Source organism: Octopus sinensis, linkage group LG4 (genome assembly GCF_006345805.1).
Source record: "Octopus sinensis linkage group LG4, ASM634580v1, whole genome shotgun sequence".
Taxonomy (NCBI): Eukaryota; Metazoa; Mollusca; class Cephalopoda; order Octopoda; family Octopodidae; genus Octopus; species Octopus sinensis.
Window position 1 is genome coordinate 111,247,787 of NC_043000.1, and position 22,268 is coordinate 111,270,054.

The 22,268-nt window shown below is 37.6% G+C and overlaps 1 protein-coding gene across 1 annotated transcript in view; it reads right to left on the reverse strand.

Moving 5' to 3' along the window:
* The window catches only part of LOC115210732, a 40,275-nt gene extending 18,453 nt beyond the window's left edge, over positions 1–21,822 (reverse strand). The window contains exons 1-2 of the mRNA XM_029779441.2: positions 21,465–21,822; positions 1,572–1,707 (exon numbers count right to left, since the gene is read on the reverse strand). Coding sequence (XP_029635301.1) covers positions 1,572–1,707; positions 21,465–21,575 — 247 coding nt within the window. The 5' untranslated portion in view covers positions 21,576–21,822. The remainder of the gene's footprint in view (positions 1–1,571; positions 1,708–21,464) is intronic.
* Positions 21,823–22,268: the final 446 nt, after the last annotated feature.

Here is a 22,268-nt window from a genome sequence, read left to right on the forward strand (position 1 = left end):
CATGAAAGCTGAATGGAAGTCTGTCTGGCATCGGTGGCATGCAGAAAATGCGACAGTCCACATTGTAAAGTGGCTGGTGTTAGGAAGGGAGTCGAGTCATAGAAACCATATCAAAGCAGACACTGAAACACAATGCAGTCCATGGGTCCATTGGATCCTATCAAACTGTCCAACCCATCCCAGCATGGGATAGGCATATTAAACGCCCCTTATTCTCAGGGCATTGCTCAACAGAGTCTGTAATAGAAGATACTAGCCCAAAGTGTAGTACATTCATATTGAACCTGGAATCACATGGTTACAAAACGAACTTCTTAATTACACAGCCATCTCTGTATATATCAATGTACTAGCAGTATCGCCCGGCAGTGCTCGGGTTTGTTTCGACCCTTTAGAATTGGAATTTTTGAAAAGTAAAAATTTTGCCTTATGTAGCTTGTTATTCTCTTTAAGTGAATATTTGTCTGGTTGAAATACACCAAAAACTGGCGACACAGCAGTCAAAAAATCATAAAAAATAGGGATTTTCATAGAAAAACAGCACCTTTTTGATGTAAATAATTTTTGGTGTTAACATGGTCTGATTTGAATTTTTTCTTCTACGGAATGAAGAGCAAGCCTTCTTCTATCATACTCTCAATTTTGGTCAACTTGCGCCACAGGGTCTTGGAGGAGATAGTGTTAGTTGAAGGCTACCAAACCTGCCATACACAGACAACTTCAGCTTTATATATAGAGAGATTTGATCAGTAAAAAAACAACTGGATGATGATGATGATAATTAGTGCAGACAGTTTAAAATGTTAAACGGGATGCAAAGGAAGATAGATGTTATTAACGTAAGCAAGTGAGAAATAGTTGAGTAGCTGTTAGTGACTGGAAGAGCCGGGGAAGGGTGGGTGGAGGGGAACGGGTGTAGTGGAAAAGAGCATCAGGTGAACTCGGAGCAATGAGGTAGAAAGACTCAGGTGCAAAGTGGGAGATGTTTTTGGTTGACAGGTGTCAGGGGAGGAGGGGGTGCGAAGAGTGAGAGTGGGTTATTTGTAAACACAGACATTTTGCCTTCTTCATGGAAATTCAAGTGGAAAGCATTGCAAGCAGTGAAGAGAAGAGACTGGAGATACTTGATGAAGAGAGGAATGGAATGTGTGGTTTACGTTTAGCTAGGGAGAAAGGAAGAGCAAAAGAGAGAGAGAGTGAGAGAATGAGGGAGAGAGCGGAAGCTTAAACCCAGTAAATGGAAACAGAGTAAAGCCTGGATCCAACAAGTTAAGGAATGGACCATCAATTAGGAAGATGAAGAGAGAAAGAAGACTTAAACGCAGCACATGGAGAGAACACAAAATCTTGATGAGGAGAGAGAGAAACCATGGTGGTGAGAGAAAGAGCATCCCTAACCAAATAAAGAGAGGTGAATGCTAAGCCCAGCAAACGGGTACCCTAAAGACACCAGATGGCCAGATGGTAAGAGAAGACCCCTTAACCAAATAGATGCAAAGAAGAATCTTAAACCCGAGAGAGAGAGAGAGAGAGAGAATGGAATGGAAACGTTGATGTGATGAAAACTCTACCTTCTGGCTTTAGGTGCATTTCTTCATTCTTCAAGGAGGCATAATTCAAGAATGGTGGAGCGATTAGGGCCACCACTGCAATCTTCCAACCCCAGGAGAAGATCTGTGAGAGGATACCAGGTCGGCTGTTCTGGGTCTGAAAAGAAATGTGTGTTTTTAGATATATATGTGTCTGTGTGTGTGCATACATCTGTCTATACACTCGTATATATATATATATATATATATATATATATATATTGCACATACACATACATATATATACTTGTTGGTGCAGCTATCTGGCTCACCAGTCCTCAGTCAAACCATCCAACCCATGCGAGCATGGAAAGCGGACATTAAACGATAATGATGATAAAATACATACTCATGTATATACACACACACATATATATATACACACACACATACATACATGTGTATACACACACACACAGACATGACAGAAGTAAATAGACACCCTTATAATCATTAAAACTTATTTAAATATGAAATTATACATTCAAATTATTTATCAATTTTTATAATGTGAATATTTAATATTTAGTAGACATGCCCTTTGCATTTTTCAATACAAGGATCCTGTCAGAGGGCCCTGGTTGATCTGGGCAAGGTGATGTGGACTCCTCCTCTCTGGTGAATTGCACAATCACTCTATTAACTGTAGAAAGCAAGATCCTAAGGTTTTCTGTGATTTTACGCTATGTCCACCTTCAGATTGACCCACAATAAGGCCCCTTTATATATATATATATATATATAAGGTTGAAAAGGAACCTTATATATATATATATATTATATATATATATATATATAGGATCTTGCTTTCTACAGTTAATAGAGTGATTGTGCAATTCACCAGAGAGGAGGAGTCCACATCACCTTGCCCAGATCAACCAGGGCCCTCTGACAGGATCCTTGTATTGAAAAATGCAAAGGGCATGTCTACTAAATATTAAATATTCACATTATAAAAATTGATAAATAATTTGAATGTATAATTTCATATTTAAATAAGTTTTAATGATTATAAGGGTGTCTATTTACTTCTGTCATGTCTGTGTGTATGCACGAGTATGTGTACACACAAGTATATATGTATGTGTGTATGTATACACATGTATGTATGTGTGTGTGTATATATATATGTGTGTGTGTATATACATGAGTATGTATTTTATCATCATTATCGTTTAATGTCCGCTTTCCATGCTCGCATGGGTTGGATGGTTTGACTGAGGACTGGTGAGCCAGATAGCTGCACCAACAAGTATATATATGTATGTGTATGTGCAATATATATATATATATATTATATATATATATATACGAGTGTATATATGTGTGTGTGTATATATATATATATATATATATACCTGAGTATATATGTATCACACACACACATTTGTGTATGCATATATTTATATATTGTATTGTATTATACATGTGTGTTTAGCAAATCAATAAACCATGAAATATTAATAGATGAATGATCAATAACAACCAGACCACCACCACCACCACCACTCACTATCTGCTACACCTCAGCTTGGCCCACCTCCAGAGTTCAATATTGGTCAATGGGTGCAGGAATAGTTACATGGAAAAGAACTTCATTCCATAGAAATGCGGTTTGGGGTTCAACCCTACTGCACAGTACCTTGGGTGGCTTCAACAAAGGCCTTGGGCTCAACAAATTTTTGTGTGTGAAATTAGATCTGGGGGTGCTGATAGCCTTAATGTACCAGGGCAATCCTCTCTCAATCAGAGGCAGCTATGCCACAGACAAAGCAGCAATAAATGCACGATGCCAAAAGGGCCACTTTTGGTAAAGAAGAACTGGTGATGTGGGATGAAGTGAATGCCTGGCCAAGATGGCCCAGGCTTCTCCCATTTGATCTTTGACAGGGTGTTGATAGCTATAGACAGTAGGGTGGTGACCATAGAAGTCAGAATCCACTTGGGGATGTATAACAACTTATCTGCTGAATCTAGCAGCCCCTAAAATAGATTGCACTGGAGGGAGAAAGAAGGAAATCCATTGAAGGGAACAGTTTTGTATCTGGGTGGTAGATATACTCTGGTATTTGGTTTAACACCACCACATAGTCCTTGGCTACTTCTGGCAGAATTGTAAGCAATTAGGCCAGGGGACCATTCTAAGAATAACTTCCAACCTTCCTCCAGTCAGTCTCAGAAACCATGGAAAATGCCATCAAACTTCAAAGAAAGATTTTTGTTTTTTAAACGTTTAACACTTGAGTGTTTAAACCTGCCATATCCAGGGTCCGACCAGATCTAACCTCTCACACCTACCCTACAATGTCATTCTAAAAATAAGCAATCACATCTTTGAAATCTCAAAGCTACAAGATAATGCATGATTAATTCAAAACTGGAATAAATGAACATAACATTTGAGAGGGTAATCTGAATGCTAAAGGGTTCCTCTTCAGTCACCTTCTTGTCAATGTTAAAGAAAAAGAGGTCAACGTGTTAGAGCAGGGCTTTCCAACCTGTGTCACACATTTTGGTAAATCATTTTAGTGCTACATCACTTCTGCCCCAAGGCCAAAATATAGAATCTGAAGATTTTTTCCCTTTCTATTTGCAGATGATAACCAAACAAGATGATAACTGTGACATGAGAGCCTGAAAAAATTCCACTCAATGGTTTATGATGTTTTATCTTGGCTTCTCAACCACATGCCTCCTGGGTTCCGTTCCACAGCATGACAGTTTGGGCAAGTGTCTTCTATTATAACCCCAAATCAACCAAAGCCTTGTGAATGCACTGAGTAGACAGAAACTGAAAGAAGCCCATATGTGTGTGGGGGTGGTGTATATGTATGTATATATATATGTATATACATATATAACACTATAAAATGGTCAAATTTTTCCCAAAAAACTTAGTTCAATTTGAAAACCCCACTAGAATGGGCGAAAACGCTAATATATGATATATGTTATATGATGTATAAAAACATGTAATATACAAATAAATATCTGTAAATATAAAACCATCCGAATTTCTGAGTACCTCATTTCTTCTAATATAAAATACCTGTACATCATCTCCAAACCTTCTAATATATACATATATATATATATATATACATATATATATATATATATATATACATATATATATACATATATATATATATATATATATATATATATATATATGACGATAATTTCATAACTTTGTTAAACCGAAAAGTAATTTCGTTAAATTGAAGATCAAAAATGAAAATAGGACTGCAGCTGGAAGTGCTCAGAATTAAATTTCTTGAGACAAAAGGAGAAATAAATTGAAAGATATAATGAATAAAAATTCCAATTGGTCAAAACAACTTTGTATCATTCCCAAATTATCATAAATCAAATATAAATATATATTAAAATTATGGGGCATCCAATGGTAAAACCTAATACTATAAAATATACACATATACACGAATAAAAGGTGATAAATCCTGAAAGGGTAATATGAGTGAAGTTGAATGAAGAAAAATATATGCAATAAATTCATGCATAACAAAGGCAAGTAAAATTTAAGGGAATGGAGCTAAAATATTATAAATATAAAAATAAAGGGCAAAGTGATAACCAGAAAAGAGTCCATTCAAATCCATCTTTACAATATATATATATATATATATATATATATTTATAGATATTTATAGATAGATAGTTATCTTTTATCATTTACTTCATCCATTGGACTGTGGTCATGCTAGGGCATATTTCTAAAGGGTTTAGGTTAAACATATTGACTCCAAGACCTATTTTCCATTAAACCAGGTTCTTATTTGGTCTCTTGCACTGAACAGCTAAGCTACAGGGATGTAAACAAACCAACGCCAGTTGTCAAATGGTGGTGAGGGACAAACACACACATATAGCTATATACAACAGGCTTCTTTCAGTTTTCATCTACAAAATCCACTCACAATGTGTGTGTGTATATATATATAGAGATATCTTTTACCATTTATTTGCTTTGGTTATTAGACTGTGGTCATACTGGAGCACATTTCTAAAGGGTTTAGGTTAAACAAATTGACTGCAGGACTTATTTTCCATTAAGTCAGGTATTTATTCGGTCTCTTGCACTGAACTGCTAAGTTACAGGGACATAGACCAGCATCAAGCATCACCAAGCTTTTGGCAAAATTGGATGCAGATTCTCTGCTCAACTTTCTCTGTCATGGTCAATGCGATGATCATACGCTACACACCTTCCTTCCAAGGAATGCTGTAAACAGCAGAAGTGGACTACGTTAAAACTTGGTGCACATGCACGGCAGAGTTCACAGTCAATCTGTGCCAAGCAGCTTCACTCTGTATGCTTTAGCATCGTTACTATAGCAACAGTCCGGATACTTATTGATCAGACCATGTACATATATATACGACAGGCTACTTTCAGTTTTTGCCTACAAAATCCACTCACAATGTGTGTGAGAGAGAGAGAGAGAGACAGAGCGAGAGAGAGACAGACAGACAGAGCGAGAGAGGGTATTTCTTTATTCACCCCTGAGAAAAAGAGGGGATGATACGAGGACAGACAAAACAAACATTGGGGTCAGGGTATCGAATGAGACGAAACGTATGAATAAACAAACAATTAAATGAGAATGAGTGATTTACAAAAAATGAAACGGAGGACGCGGTTGACCCCACAAACCACATACTCATACTGAAGACTTTGCTTTCTCCTTTTTTACATTCTCGTTTAAACGGATTTGAGAGAGATGTCTCCTTGTCTTCACATCAGGTTACGGCTGTAAACGAGCATCACTGTCATTCAAGGGGTCTCCAGTTCCAATCTTCTATGGAAACATGTCCAGCCATGGAAAATATTACCTTACATGGAAACAACTGAAGGTTGGTGGCAGGGAGAGCATCCAACCTTAGAATAATCTACCCCAACAAAATTCTGTCTGAGCCAGTTGACATTAAAACAACGATGATGATGATGATAGGTCTACACACACAAACATGAAATAATTGTACTTATCTCCATTTCAATGCATAATCGTCTCAATTTTGTTAGCATATTTTTTTTTTTCATTTCTATTGATAAAACCATTAAAAATGTATTCCTTTTGATTTACATCATTTTTATTTGCCTGGAGACTCACACAATCAATGCACTACATAAACCAAGTAACACCAGTGTGTGTGTATGCATATACGAGTGTATATACATATATATAAATACATATACATATACATCAAATTACATATACATATATATATATAAATACATATATATATATATATATATAAATACATATATATATATATATATATAAATACATATATATATAATATATATATATATACATATATATATATATATATATATAAATACATATATATATATAATATATATATATATATATAAATATATAAATACCCGGTGGCATGTAAAAAGCACCATTTGAGCGTAATCGTTACCAGCATCGCCTTACTGGCACTGTGCCAGTGCCATGTGAAAAATATTCGAGCGAGGTCATTGCCAGTGCTGCTGGCACATAAAAAACACCATTTGAGCCTGGCCATTGCCAGTACCGCTTGACTGGCCCTCATGCCAGTTGCACGTAAAAGTACCCACTACACTCTTGGAGTGGTTGGCGTTAGGAAGGGCATCCAGCTGTAGAAACTCTGCCAGATCAGATTGGAGCCTGGTGCAGCCATCAGGTTTGCCAGTCCTCAGTCAAATTGTCCAACCCATGCTAGCATGGAAAGCAGACATTAAACAATCATGATGATGATATATAAATACATAGATATATATATAGATATATATATATATATATATATATATATAAATTGAGATAGGGGTTGTAAATGCAACCCTCCATGGGATAACATACATCCAATATACTGCTAGTGAAGTACCCAACAAAGTTAATACATAAATGTTAATGATTGCGATGCAATCAATTCATTTACTGTATTATATGGGCAAAGGTAAAATGATTTACCACAAATTACTAATACAAGATAAGAAAATGGAGAAATACATCTAAATCAAATATCAGTTACCAGATAATACTCAATCACATACTTTATTAAACCACCACATATGAGACTGTAGGGTTAAATATAAAAAGCAGAACAAATCAGTGTACATAAAGGAATGTACATAAAAAAGTGTACATAAAAGAGTAATGTTGTATAATAAGTAGAATATATATAAAAAAGAGAATATAAATATAAGTAAATATAAATATAAGCATAGATTACATCTTACAGCTGTTTCGGCCATGTAGATAAGTATGTCTCATTTTACCAATATTAGCCTTTTATGGTAGGTCAATATATAGATATAAATGAGTCATTTACAAAAATATCATAAGGCCGCTTCAGAGATTATGTAATATAAATCAGTCTACATATATACCCACATGGGTGTGGGTACATACCCATAATACAACATATACATATACATATGAGTGCATATACTCACACTCTTATACATATAAAAATATACATATACATAATGATATAAATAAATAATATAAATTAGTAAACATATATGTGTTCCACACTCAATGTCTCAATTTTTCGACTTAATATTGTGATAATAAACATACACAAATTAGTACCTAGATGCAAATATACATAGTCAATAGTACATTATATTACTTCATACTAATTTCTAAAGTGTCATTAAAGTTAGCATCATTATCGTTGTCAATACCATTAATGTTACCATTATTATCATTCATAATATTATTAATAACGCTTACATTAGGATCCAGAGTGGTATATATGTATGTCCGGGTTCCAGTTAGTAATTTTCCTTATGACATAAATACACTATTGGATTTGAATTTAAAATTATCATTATCTTCCTCACGGTTGGTCAATTGAGAGCCTTTCAACCTCCACCACACCGCACAAGCAAAACATACACATCCACATCTAACCCTAAACCCACACATCCACACAGAAACTCACACACACATGAATACACCCAGACACATCTCTACACATATACATATATATATAAATACATATACATATAAATACATATATAGATACATATACATATAAATACACATACATATATATATATATATATATAGATACATATACATATATATATATATATATAGATACATATACATATAAATATAAATACATATACATATATATATATATAGATACATATACATATAAATACACATACATATATATATATATAGATACATATACATATAAATACATATACATATATATGTATTTGAAAGAGTGTTAAGATCAAGGATAGCTGGCTTCCTGGAGATCCACAAACTCCTAAATGCAAATCAACATGGCTTTCACTGTGGCAGAGACTGTCTAACACAGCTCATACACTACATTGAGGATATACATAAAGCCCTGGGAACAGGTTCTAACTCTGATGTCATATATCTTGACTTCAGTAAAGTGTTCTACAATAAAGTGTTCTTACTCTCAAAACTGGCAAATGTTAGAATCTACGGAAAATTTCTACACTGGATTGAGTATTTCCTGGAGGATAGAACACAACATGTTGTGGTCGATGGAGTCCTCTGAAGCCCAGCAAAAGTCACCAGTGGGCCCGCTGCTCTTTACAATCTACATAAACGACCTTTCCAGCATCATAAAACACTGGCTAGAGAAAGTTTAGAGAGCTTTTACTTTAGTTGGTAACAAAGGGTCTCTCCACCAGAATGAAAGGCAGATTATATGATGTTTCTGTGTATGGATGAGGACAGCTGCATAAAGAAATTTAATTCTTTATTGCCCACAAGGGGCTAAACATAGAGGGGGCAAACAATAACAGACAAACGGATTAAGTTGATTACATCAACCCCAATGCGTAACTGGTGCTTATTTAATCAACTCCGAAAGGATGAACGGCAAAGTTGACCTCGGCGGAATTTGAACTCAGAACATAGCAGCAGACGAAATACCACTCAGCATGCTAACCATTCTACCAGCTTGCTGCCTTAAAGAAATGTCAGTCACTAAGTATGGAATGGAACCTGTGGAGGGAAGAAACTCAGGAAGATATAGAATGAAGTATTGAAGAATGACCTCCACATGTTGAGTCTCATAAAGATAAAGGACTGAGATGGTTTTCTTTTGATATGACTCGACAAAGTCAAAACACTTCAATTTGGCTGTTTCCGCAAAAGCATGTGTCTGTATCTGGTCAACTGTTGACAAAATTGGAGAAGAAAGCTAATGGGTTGTATGTGTGTGTGTGCATGCTTGTTCACTTGTTCTTGTCTGTGTGTGTGCCTGTTCTGTGTTTATGTATTTATGTAAAAAGCACCATCCAAATGTGGCTGATGCCAGCGCCGCCTGACTGGCGTCTGTGTTGGTGACACATAAAAAGCACCAACTGATTGTGGCCACTTGCCAGCCTCCTCTGGCCCCTGTGCCGGTAGCACGTAAAAAGCACCCACTACACTCACGTAGTGGTTGGCGTTAGGAAGGGCATCCAGCTGTAGAAAGACTGCCAGATCAGACAGGAGCCTGGTGCAGCCTCCTCGTTTCTCAGACCCTGGCTGAACCGTCCAACCCATGCTAGCATGGAAAACGGAAGTTAAACGATGATGATGATGATGATGTGTTGTGGAATATAGATATAGCCAGAAATGTCACATTTTAAACTTGAAGGAAAAAAGCCTTGCATATTTGTTCTTACCTGCTTCATGTGTGTATGTAAAATCCGTAAAATTCATTGTATGGTCCCTCCTTTTCTCCATGCATGTTGTAATATTTCTGTGCTTTAGTGATTAAAAAAAAACATGGACTATTGTTTCCTGCTTGGAAATTTACGGATTTTACATACGCACATGAAGCAGGTAAGAACAAATATGCAAGGCATTTTTTCTTCAAGTTTAAAATGTGGCATTGCTGGCATAATTTCGTTATATCTATATTCCACTCTCGGAGTGGTTGGCGTTAGGAAGGGCATCCAGCTGTAGAAACTCTGCCAGATCAAGATTGAAGCCTGGTGCAGCCATCTTGTTCACCAGACCTCAGTCAAATCATCCAACTCATGCTAGCATGGAAAGCGGACGTTAAACAATGATGATGATGATGATGACATAAATGACACACACACACACACACACACACAAACAAGAACAAGTGAACAAGCATGCACGCACACACGTAAAACACATTAGCTTTCTTCTTCTCCCATTTCGTCAACAGTTGACAAGATACAGACATGTACTTTCACAGAAACAGCTGAATTGAAGTGTTTTGATGTTGTCGAGTCATATCGAAAGAATACCAAATTATGATAGCAAATTTGCTGGGCTTATGAAGAATTGTCCATCTCAGCAAAACTGAAGATCTGAAAGCTACACCTACGCTTCTGTACCCAATCTGTCCCAGACAAATCCACCCCACCACACACAACTCATCTTCCTAGCACCCACCCCACCATCACTCTTCTGAATATCGCTCTATTCACTCAGTTGCTGCAATTATATAACGGTGGAACTACCCATATTTCAACCCCGGCCATGTTACACCCCCACCCGCCCCCATCCTGGAACCATTTTGTCTCATTCTCAATATTGAGAAATTGCTGCCTTATTTTCCACTGAACACTGCTTTCATCTCCACTTTTCCTCTTTACACCCTTCCATCCTGCTAACTACTTATGTTCATCTTTATTTCCACACCTTTATACCTCTGATCTCATCCCTGGCACTGTACGTCCCTCACACACTGCTCACCTCTCACATTGCCTGTGCTGTCCCCTATTGCATCCAACTTCTCTCTAGTTGGAGTAGAAATTCTTCCAGTCAGCTGCCAGGAACAACAGACCTTCTCAGTGGCTGTCAGTGCAACATATAATTTTCCAGATAATTCTCCCTACCAGTTGCAAGTAACTGCAGAAAATCTCCCCCCTGGCTGCTGGCAGCAGTAGAATTTCTCCCAGTCAGCTACCAGCAGTAAAAGAAATTTTCCCAGCCAGTATCAGCTGCAGTAGAAATTCTCCCAGCTGATTGCCAGTAGCAACAGAATTCCTCGTAATTGGTTGCTAGTAATAACAAAAATTCTTCCGACTGGGTGCCAGTAACAGTAGATATTCTCCCAGTTAGCTGCTACAGAAATTTTCCCAGAGTCAGAAGTCAGTAGCAATTAAAATTCTGCCCAACACATCTCTGTATAATCAGAAATTCTTCAAGGCAATGGCCAGTAACAATAGAAATTCTTTCAGTTGGCTGCTAGTAGCAATGGAAATTCTTCCAGCAGGATGTCAGTAGCAGAAATTTTCCCAGCTTAATGGCAGGAGTAGCAGAAATTTTCCAAGAAATTCTTCCAACCAGCAGCTAGTAAAACTTCTTCCAGCCGACTGCAAATTGCAGCAGAAGCACTCCCAGCTAACTACCAGTTGCCGCTGAAATTTTCTGTCAGCTGTCAGTTGCAGTAAAAATCCCCCAAACCGACTGACAGTCACTGTTACAATTCTCCTAGCCAGCTGCCAGTAGAATTCTTCCCACTGCTTCTAGTGAACATAGAAATTCTGCCAACCAGCTGGAAGTAACATTCAAATTTTGCCTCTCAGCTGCCAGCAGTATCAAAAATTCTCCCAGCTGGCTAGGAGTTCCAATAGAAATCCTTACCAGCAGCCAGCAGTGGTAGAATTTCTAGCTGGTTGCCAATAGTGGCATTAATTCTCCCAAACCGTCCAACCCATGCCGGCATGGAAAATGGACGTTAAACGATGATGATAATGATGAGTTGCTTATAGAAGCAGAAATAATGATAATAATAATAATACCTTGATACAATACTGAGAAGACCCAGCAAATAAAGTGAGTTCACAGCTGTAACCTACACCAGTGTCACATAACCAGCCCACTCAGAAGTACCATGGATTGTAGGGTGACATGCTGTGCTTGAGAAGACCTTTTGAGTCAAGTACATCAACATCAAAATCAAATCAAATGGAAATTGTAGTTGTGAGCCCCATGCTGGTAACACGTAAAAAGCACCATCCAAATGTGGCCAATGCCAGTGCCACTTTGACGGGCTTCTGGAAACATGGGTGTTTCGTTCATCATCCTTAAACAAACCTTATTCAGGGACCACCTTTTGAATGGGATGGGCTACACACCATATCACACACATAGTTGTGATGCATGCACCTGGTGTACCCTTATCAGGTGAGTAGTCATGACGGGTATATCAGGCTTCATATATTTGTACCCCAGTGTCATTTTGATGGCATGCATTGCCCTCCCACTCCATGATAATAATAACTCATCATCATCATATATTTAAGAGATGAGGAATTATTTACATTTGATGGATATTTGTCCTCAACATGTTTGTTGTTAACACAATGTTTTGGCTGATATACCCTCCAACCTTCATCAGGTGTCTTGGGGAAATTTCAAACTTGGGTTCTCATTCCTAAGGTATTTTTCAATGTTATTATTATTATTATTATTCAGGTCACTGCCTGGAGTCGAACTCGGAATCTTGGGGTCAGCAACCCACACTCTTAAACTACAATGCCATATGCCGGGCATATGGTGTAGTGGTTAAGAGTGTGGGCTACTAACCCCAAGATTCCAAGTTCGATTCCAGGCAGTGACAATAATAATAACATGGAAAAATACCTTAGGAATGAGAACCCAGGTTCGAAATTTCCCCAAGACACCTGATGAAGGCTGGAGGGTATATCAGCCGAAACGTTGTGTTAACAATAAACATGATGAGGACAAATATCTGTCAAATGTAAGTAATCATCATCATTATTTAACGTAAGTTTTCCATGCTGGCATAGGTTTGACGGTTTGACTGAGGACTGGGCAATCCAGAAGGCTGCACCAGGCTCCAATCTGATCTGGCAAGGTTTCTACAGCTAGATGCCCTTCCTAACGCCAACCACTCCAAGAGTGTAGTGAACTGATCTGAGAAATTTTTTGGAGAAATTGGGATTGAAATGAGGGTAGAACATGCTCAGAAAACTGCTTTATTGGGAACAGCGAGGATTTGAGATTGGTACTTGGGTGTTAAGCATCGTGGAAAGAGACCCTGTGAGACCTTTGAGAAGAGATTGCTGCCTCTTCTTACAGAATTAACCTGAGCATGTGAAATGGAGAAAAATAATAATAGTTTTTGATTTAGAACACTGGCAACAAGTTTCAAGGGAAAGTGAGTAGTTGATACCTTCAACCCCAATACTTTACTGGTACTTTATCAGTCTCAGAAGAATGACAGGCAACGTTACCTTTGCAGGATTTGAACTCACAACATAAAGAGCTGGAAGAAATATTACAAAGTGTTTTGTCTGATACTCAAGTGATTCTACCAAGCCACTGCCCTTGATGATGATATGATGATGATAATAATGATGGTGATGAGGATGATCATGATGATCATAATGATGATAACAATGACAATGTTGCACTTCAGGTATTTGGGCAAGTGTCTTCTACTATAGCTTCAGGCCAACCAAAGCCTTGAGAGTGGATTTGGGAGAGGGAAACTGAAAAAAGCCTGTTGTGTGTGTGTGTCTTTTATTTGTTTCAGTCACTAGACTGCGGCCATACTGGGGCAACCTCACAATACTTAATTTTTTTTAATTCTGGTACTTATTTTATCAGTTCTTTTGCCAAAGCGCTAAGTTACAAGGACATAAACACACCAACCCTGGTTGCCAAGTGGTGATGGGATACAAACACAGACAGACAGGTACGCACACACATATATATTAAATAGGGCAGGCTTCTTCCAGTTTCCATCTACTAAATCCACTCACAAGGCTTTGGTTGGCCTGAGGCTATAGTGGAAGACCAGGTGTCTTCTACCTGTGCAAGGTGTTGTGTCTTTACTGTGACATTATGTGATTGCTATGATGTGAATGACATCAACGTACAAGTCATTTCCTTTGTTTCAAATCTTCCATGGTAAACATGTCCAGCGATGGGGAGAGAACAGCTTAATTGTAAAGAGGTGAGGGTGGGCAACAGGAAGGCCATCTGGCGGTAGAATGAATTTTGTCCAGACCATGCAAACATGGAAAAGTAGATGTTATGATGATGATGATGATGATATAGATTATAGTCACAGGCTTGGCTGGGTGGTTATTGTAATTTTAAATCGCAATGTCATGGGTTCAATCTCACTGTGTGGCATATTGGTCTTTTATCACAGGCTGGGTTTGTCCGAATTCTTATGAGTGAAACTGGATAGAGAAAATCTGTGATGGAGCCCACTTCATCACATTGAAATTAATGTCAGTTTCTGGGGATGAAATCTTTATTGAACTTACACCCCTTAAAATACTTACAGGTCAAACCAGATATGGGGGCATGTGATAATACAATCGTCACTGCATCCACCACTTGTCAGTATCTGCTCAGATCATCCGGGGCAACCTTCCAAACTGTGCCCCTGTCAGTCCCTGTGTCCATGAAATACTTCTTCCCCAACGATGACCATGTAACATGTGACTGACCAATACAAGCCGTCACCTCATGCGGATCCTCAGAGAAGAGAATGTGATATACAGGATCCAACTCAGGAAAATCAAGAAAATTACCAGTCTAAGCTGACATTTACGAATCATACACATAACTAATAACCCTGTGAAGGGTCCTGGTACCAGAGTTCAGGCAGCCCCTAAGGGCTCCGGACACAGAGTATTCATGACTGCAGAGCAATCATTATCATCATTGTTCGACCATGGTCAAGACAATGGAATTTACTATGTTACGCCAGACTTCACGGTCCATCATAGCATTATGGAGGTCCTGTTGCTGGATGCCTGTATCCCTGGAGATTACATCAGGGTAGGAGACTATGTGCTACATATGTCAGTTGATACCATTTCTAGCAAGGGTTTTGAAATAAAACCTAGAAGTTCCAGACACCCAACAGACACTGACTTTGCTGACGACATCGCTCTTATCAGTGAGTCTCTCTCCAATGCCCAGTCTCTTTTACAATCTCTTGAACAAGCAGAGCAATACAGAGAGGACCAGAGACCTGAAGATCCAACTTTTTGTCATCTTGCTCAGATATCAACAGCATAAACTTAATGGACAAGGAGTGGGTCCCACATTGCAATATTAAATGTACTTTCTCTTACAGTAAATTGTTTTACAAGATTTGGTGGTGGAGAACGATATACCATCATCATCAACACTATACTTCATGTAATAACATTGGTTACCAATTCTTTCTCCACCATCACTTCTTTCAAACTTTGTTTACAAGTATATCACAAGAAAAGGGGAAGTACATTTAAAATTCATCTGTGTGGCCCAATGTTTTAAGGGTTTTGAGTTTTCAAAAAGTTTCATTCATAGAGACTAACTTTCACTTAAACACCATCTATTTCACTTTCTCTCTCTCTCTCTCTCTCACAGACTGTTTATCTTTCTAATTATCTCTCCTTCCTCTCCTCTCCTTTCCCACTATGGTAGCCAAGTATCTCCTTTAAAGTAAGCCACCTCTATCTTTCCCTCTCTTATACTCTATCCTCTCACCTGGTACAAGGACACTTCCACAGTTCCACTCCCTCTCCCAGCTGAGAGGTCTTCGTTTCACACGTTACTTGGCAACCCTACTGGTGCCAGTGCCACATAAAAAGCTCCCAGTACATTCTGTGAAGTGGTTGACATTACGAAGAGCATCCATGCCAAAGTGAACAATGGAGCCTGGTTTCAGCTCTCTGGTTCTCCAGCTCCAGTCAAACTGTGATAACCCATCCAGTATGGAAGAGAGACATATGATGAAGTGGAAACCACTTGGGCCTGCCTCAAGCAAAGAAATACACAATGCTATGGCACAAGATGTCTTCCTTTTTGTTCTCAAGACATCGTGGTGTAGTTTAAGAAAGATTTAGCCACTATTTCTAGTAGGCCAAGAAACCATAAAGGTTTCATGTGTGCTGCTGTTCCCATGGAGACAAACAGCCAGGATATCTGGTATATATGGCCACTGAGGCTTAGGTTGGTTAAAAGTACATCATTTTAAATGCTCTTAATTTTTTTATTAATTTGTAGGAAAATTTCATCAGCATGAAAAACTACATCACAACATTTTTTTACTATAATCTATGGAAACTCTGAAAAGCTTGTGGTTGGAAGAGATTTAACAAGATCCTAATGTATTACGTTGCCTTATTCTAGTGTCCACTTTTCCATGTTTACATGGGTTGGACAGAAGTTGTTGAGGCAGATTTGCTGCAGCTGGATGCCCTTTCTGTTACCAACACTTACCCAGTTCTAAATAAGGTCATTTTAATTTCCCCATGACCAGGCAGGTTTTCATGGAAGATTAGAAATGACGGACACTGCTTGCACAACAGTGACACTCGTTTACAACTATCTCTGAAAGTCAAGGCAAGCAGAGACTAACACACAACACATACATCGTCGTTTAACGTCTGCTTTCCATGCTAGCATGGGTTGGACAATTTGACTGAGGACTGGCGAACCAGATGGCTGCACCAGGCTCCTATCTTGATCTGGCAGAGTTTCTACAGCTGGATGCCCTTCCTAACACCAACCACTCCAAGAGTGTAGTGGGTGCTTTTATATACCTCCAGCACAAGGGCCAGTCAGGAGGTACTGGCAACAGCCATGCTCAAATGGTGTTTTTTATCTGCCACCTGCACAGGAGCCAGTCCGTGGCACTGGCAACAACCTCGCTCAAATGTTTTTTCACGTGCCACCACCACAAGTGCCAGTAAGGTGACGATCATGCTCGAATAGTGCTTTTTACATGCCAGTTTGTTGCTTTGGCAACGATCATGCTCAGATGGTGCTCTTAGCGCTCCACTAGCACGGATGCCAGTCATCAAATTTGATATATATATAAAAAGACAAGAGGCAGAAACTGGAATTCACAAGACCCTTTATTCAAAACCACTACAATCATTTCGGCTTATTGTGCACCTGTAACTTACAGGTGAGATGCTGTACAATCAATTGCCGTGCATTACAGGTGCAGATGCATCACCTCAGGTGACTTTTCAAAAATATGCCACATGTTTTTCATTTGCTGTATTACTTATTTCTATAACAGCACAATTCTAGCCATTGTAGCAAGTCAAAACAGCAGGTCAAAAACAAGGTACTTCTTTGAAGGTCCAGGTACATGATGAGTCAAAACAATTGTAAATGGTTCTGAATAAAGAGTCAAATTAAATTCCATTCTCTGTCACTTTTTATATAAATTCTAGACACAAAGCAATTCCCAAAGTAAATTCAGAGACATATATCTCCGTATTGTTGTTGATATCAGGTAGCCAAATACTGAGAACTGGCTTTAAACTGCTACCTGAGTATAAAATTATTCTCTCAGTATTTATATATATATATATATATATATATATATACACACACACACACATAAATGTGTAATGGTATCTGTCTGTTTGGGGTTACTCTAACTCCTCCCACACCATACAACTGATTTTAATGATTTTTGGCACATAGGTAGAGCATATGCCCTGAAATTCAAATAAGGCCGAAATTTTTTTGGAAACTCAATAATGCTCAGTTGGCATCGATTTTTGTGAGCTCAATTGGGCGTTTCAATGGAAATTTCCAAACTGATGTTATATTTCCTGCAGCTTTTGCATTTTTTCGGGTGTAAAATTTCAACAAAATCGATAGAATAGTCTCTAAGGAAATGCTTATTCAATACAAGGTCAGAGGTGAGCTTAACTTCAACACGGAAAACAGGAGCAACGCCGGGTCCAACTGCTAACACACACAGGATTCTTTCAGTTTCCATCGACCAAATCCACTCACAAGGTTTTGGTCGGCTCAGGGCTGCAGCAGAAGACGCTTGCCTAAAGTATCACGAACGGGACTGAACAAGAAACCGCGTGGCTAGGAAGCAAACTTCTTCCACATAATCACGCCTGAACCGATATATATAAAACAGATGGAATGGTCACGTCTGAGATGCATTTGGTCATAGGTGTGCTCAGGCAGAGCTGAAATGATGCTAAACAACAAGAGGTAGCTGCTAACTTTATAACGAAATCAATATCTCATACACAGGCTTTATTTGATTATCGAAGCGAATCTCTCTCGAAATAGCGGTGAACTTTTTGTTTGACAGTGTTCCAGCAGATATTTTATGCGAAGAGTAGAGGAAACCTCTTCAACTCGTTATATTTTATGCCAACAGCAGCAAAAACAAGCAACAACACCATAAACACACTCAGCTATCAGATTCCTACTGCTGTTGTATTATCATGTCAATCGTCTTTTATTAAATTAACGATCTCTCTCGTCAGCTGACTCACAGATGGAGAAAAACTACAAAAATCTACCAATGTATCAACAGTCGTTCCTGGATTAATTGAATAAATAAATCACAGATTAAAAAAAAAAAGCAATTAATCCTATTATAAATGGCTATAAATAGAACACTGTGACTAGTAATGAATTAATAAATACAGTAAACTATATTATTTTAATTACAGTGTAATTTTAATAAAGACAAATAGAAATCTTTTAAAACAATTTTTTTTTAGTCATTTAGTACTTTCAAGTGGTGGTTGCGGTGGTGGAGATAATTAGTGACTTTGCTTATTAAGAAACTATATTTAAGATAAGACGAGTCTTTTACAATGATTATTATGTATGATGAATGTAAGAAAAAATAAAATAAAGGTAAAAAGATATTTAGAAATAGTAGAGACTTAATAGCTGCCATCCAATCGCACCGCAAGGTGAGGAATTGATTCCAAGTGGATTTGTTTTCTTCTACAAGAAAACGAAATCAATAACGAACTCAATGCCAGTTGAAACAGGTTCGTGACAGATCGAGTTGTTGTTGCCCTCCGCTCCAACTAAACTTCCTCTTTGATTCTTTATATCAAGTGCGCCAATTGCACACAAGTGCTCAAGTGCTATTTAAAGAACGGTTCCAGTCGTGGATATGATAACCGTTCTTCGTAATAAACAGGTTGTCGCAGAAATCTGAATTAATACAATGAATGCGGAGGCGTGAAGAATGGTGTTACAGAAGAAATACTAAACCATTTAGACGGCAAAGTAAAATATAAAAGCGTAAAGAATTATTCAATAAAATATGAATTCAATCTAACAACAATTATGGGTTTTTAATAATAGATGCTGTGTCAAATAATTTAATTAAACTTGGATAATAGTAAAATTTAGCAATTATATCTAGGAGGCTGCTTGTGTATTTTAAACTGAGGTAATTATTATTTTAAAGATAGTTCAAGAATAACTGTGGAACATTGTGTGATAGGTAGACTCAATATTGAAAGTAGAGTAAAAAATATTGTAAGATACACGTTGACTGGGACTCCTAGTTTCGCCTAAGGTTTTATTCAAAGAGTTCAAAAATGAATTATATATATATATATATATATATATATATATAAGTTGTGGGTAGCTATCCATGTATATACATTAAAAGTATTAAATACAAACGGGATTACATATGACTAGTGCTTTAAAAGCTACACGAAGGAAATATTGGTCCTACGTGGAATTTAATAAACTTTAAAATGTCGTTCTAACGAAGAACTGTTGTGAAATTAGGGTCCAAAGTTTACTGAAGAACCGGAATAGATATCCGATTAAACTGGGCTAGCTACCACAGATAAACAGTGGGTTTGTTTACACACACAAAAAGACGAACAGAAAATACCACAGGAAACTTTAAAAATAGAAACAATTCAGAAATAAAAAAAATTAAAAAACTGAGCATTTACAGACGGGAACCAGGAGGATGGATTTGCGGAGAGAGGGAGAGAAATAGGGACCTTTAAATTAATAATTAATAGGTGCTCAATTTTCTACATTATACCAAATTTTACGAGTTTAATATATCTCTCTAGAGATCGCTATAAATAAAATCAGAAATTAAAAATAAGAAAAGAAACTTCACAAACAGAATTAAATAACACAAGATTTCTGGCGAAAGAAGTATTAGCATAGCCATCCAAGTTTTCTAAGGTTTGTTTTGATACATAAACTGCTTGGATTTACAAAATGATCGATATCATTAAAAAAAGCATCATTTAGGATATGATAAAATAAGTAACTTCTACAAATATTTTAATCTTGTTTTTACCGCTTAAATTTAAGGAGGTACACCATGCAGTTAACATTAAGGGAACAATTAATGTGCCATCTGCCCTTTATAATTTTGATTCTCTGTGTTTAGCCCCTTGTGGGTAGTAAAGAAATAGGTTAATAAAAGGTTCGAACTGATAAAACGAATTTCTCCGTTCAGATTAACACTGGTTTTGATAAAGTGGCGGGTGCGAACACGAGACACATTTACAATTAAAGATTAATCAAAATAAAATATGAGCAAACGTATATACACCTACAAGTATATAATTGTACAGAAGGGACCGTATATGTATAATAACTGTATATGTATTATAACTGTATAATGTGTGTATTTAACAGTACCTGCATAGAAGCCTAAGTTTGATATATATATATACACACACACATATATATTACTAATTTGTGTATGTCTATATAGTATTTCATGTTACTTGGTAAAAGAAATCATGTTTGTAAATTTTGTTTAATTACAATAAACCTCCCTGTAGTGTTTTATATATGAGGCATCAGAAACCTCTTTTAAGAGTTAATGGTAATCAGATGATTATATACAATGCTGTATATAATATGTATAGTCGTTGTATAATAAATACTACGCACCCTAATCGAAAAAGGTTTTCTGACACCCTGAATACTTAAATTTCAAACAGATCTTAACAAAGGTTCGATATTCCATACAACAAGGAGCAAATATATTACCAACTCAGAGAATGCAGTAAGAGAAGAGAAAATACTTTTTAAAAAGAGGATAAGAAATATATTAAAATGATGTGTCCATGCTTACAGTGTGTGTCTGTTGGTGGTGATGAGGATGCTGGGGGCCGTGAGAATCTGTTCGATTCTCTCCATGTGCCTGGTTCACAGTGGTTTCACCGTTCGCAGCCCGACGTCGCATACTTTCAGCGATTTACCGAAGAATACTGGATATTTACAGATTCTTTTCTCGCCTTAAAACAATGTAAAGGGTTCCACGGAAGCCTTGTTTTGTTGCTTTGATGCCTTGTTCCACCTCAGTTACATTATAGGTTTAGCTTTTCCAGTGATTAGTGTGCGATATAAGGCAAAACCGGCAGCGATTTTTTGTAACGTGGCGTCTTTCCTGTAATCGGCTACGCTAGTGAACATATGCCCCAGAAACAGCAGCAGGAGCAGCAGCAGCAGCTGGTAAGCATTTCGTCAAAGCTGTAAACCACAGCTTTACTCGCTGAATTCTCTAAATAGACACAACACCTATTGTCATTGTTATTGTTTAACCCCAGATCAATTCTGATCGAGCAGACCTATGATCAACGACGTTCCAGTCATGAGCATCACGTCTGTTTATAAGCAGCGAGCGTTAAATATTCCAACGGGAGTCTTCCCCTTTTTTTTATAGAATGGAGGGAGATTCAGTTTGTGACGTAGCTATAATGTGTGCCGTCCGGGGCAACCCTTTCGTACAGGCTTACACAAAAGACCCAAATGTGTTTCCCATCACCCTCACACAACCACTACTGGATTTAGTTGCTATTTCTAGTAAATCACGCATCCTCATTGATGCTCTCTCGTTAAACAGAAATGTATATGAAGTGATGTTGCGATAGTTATG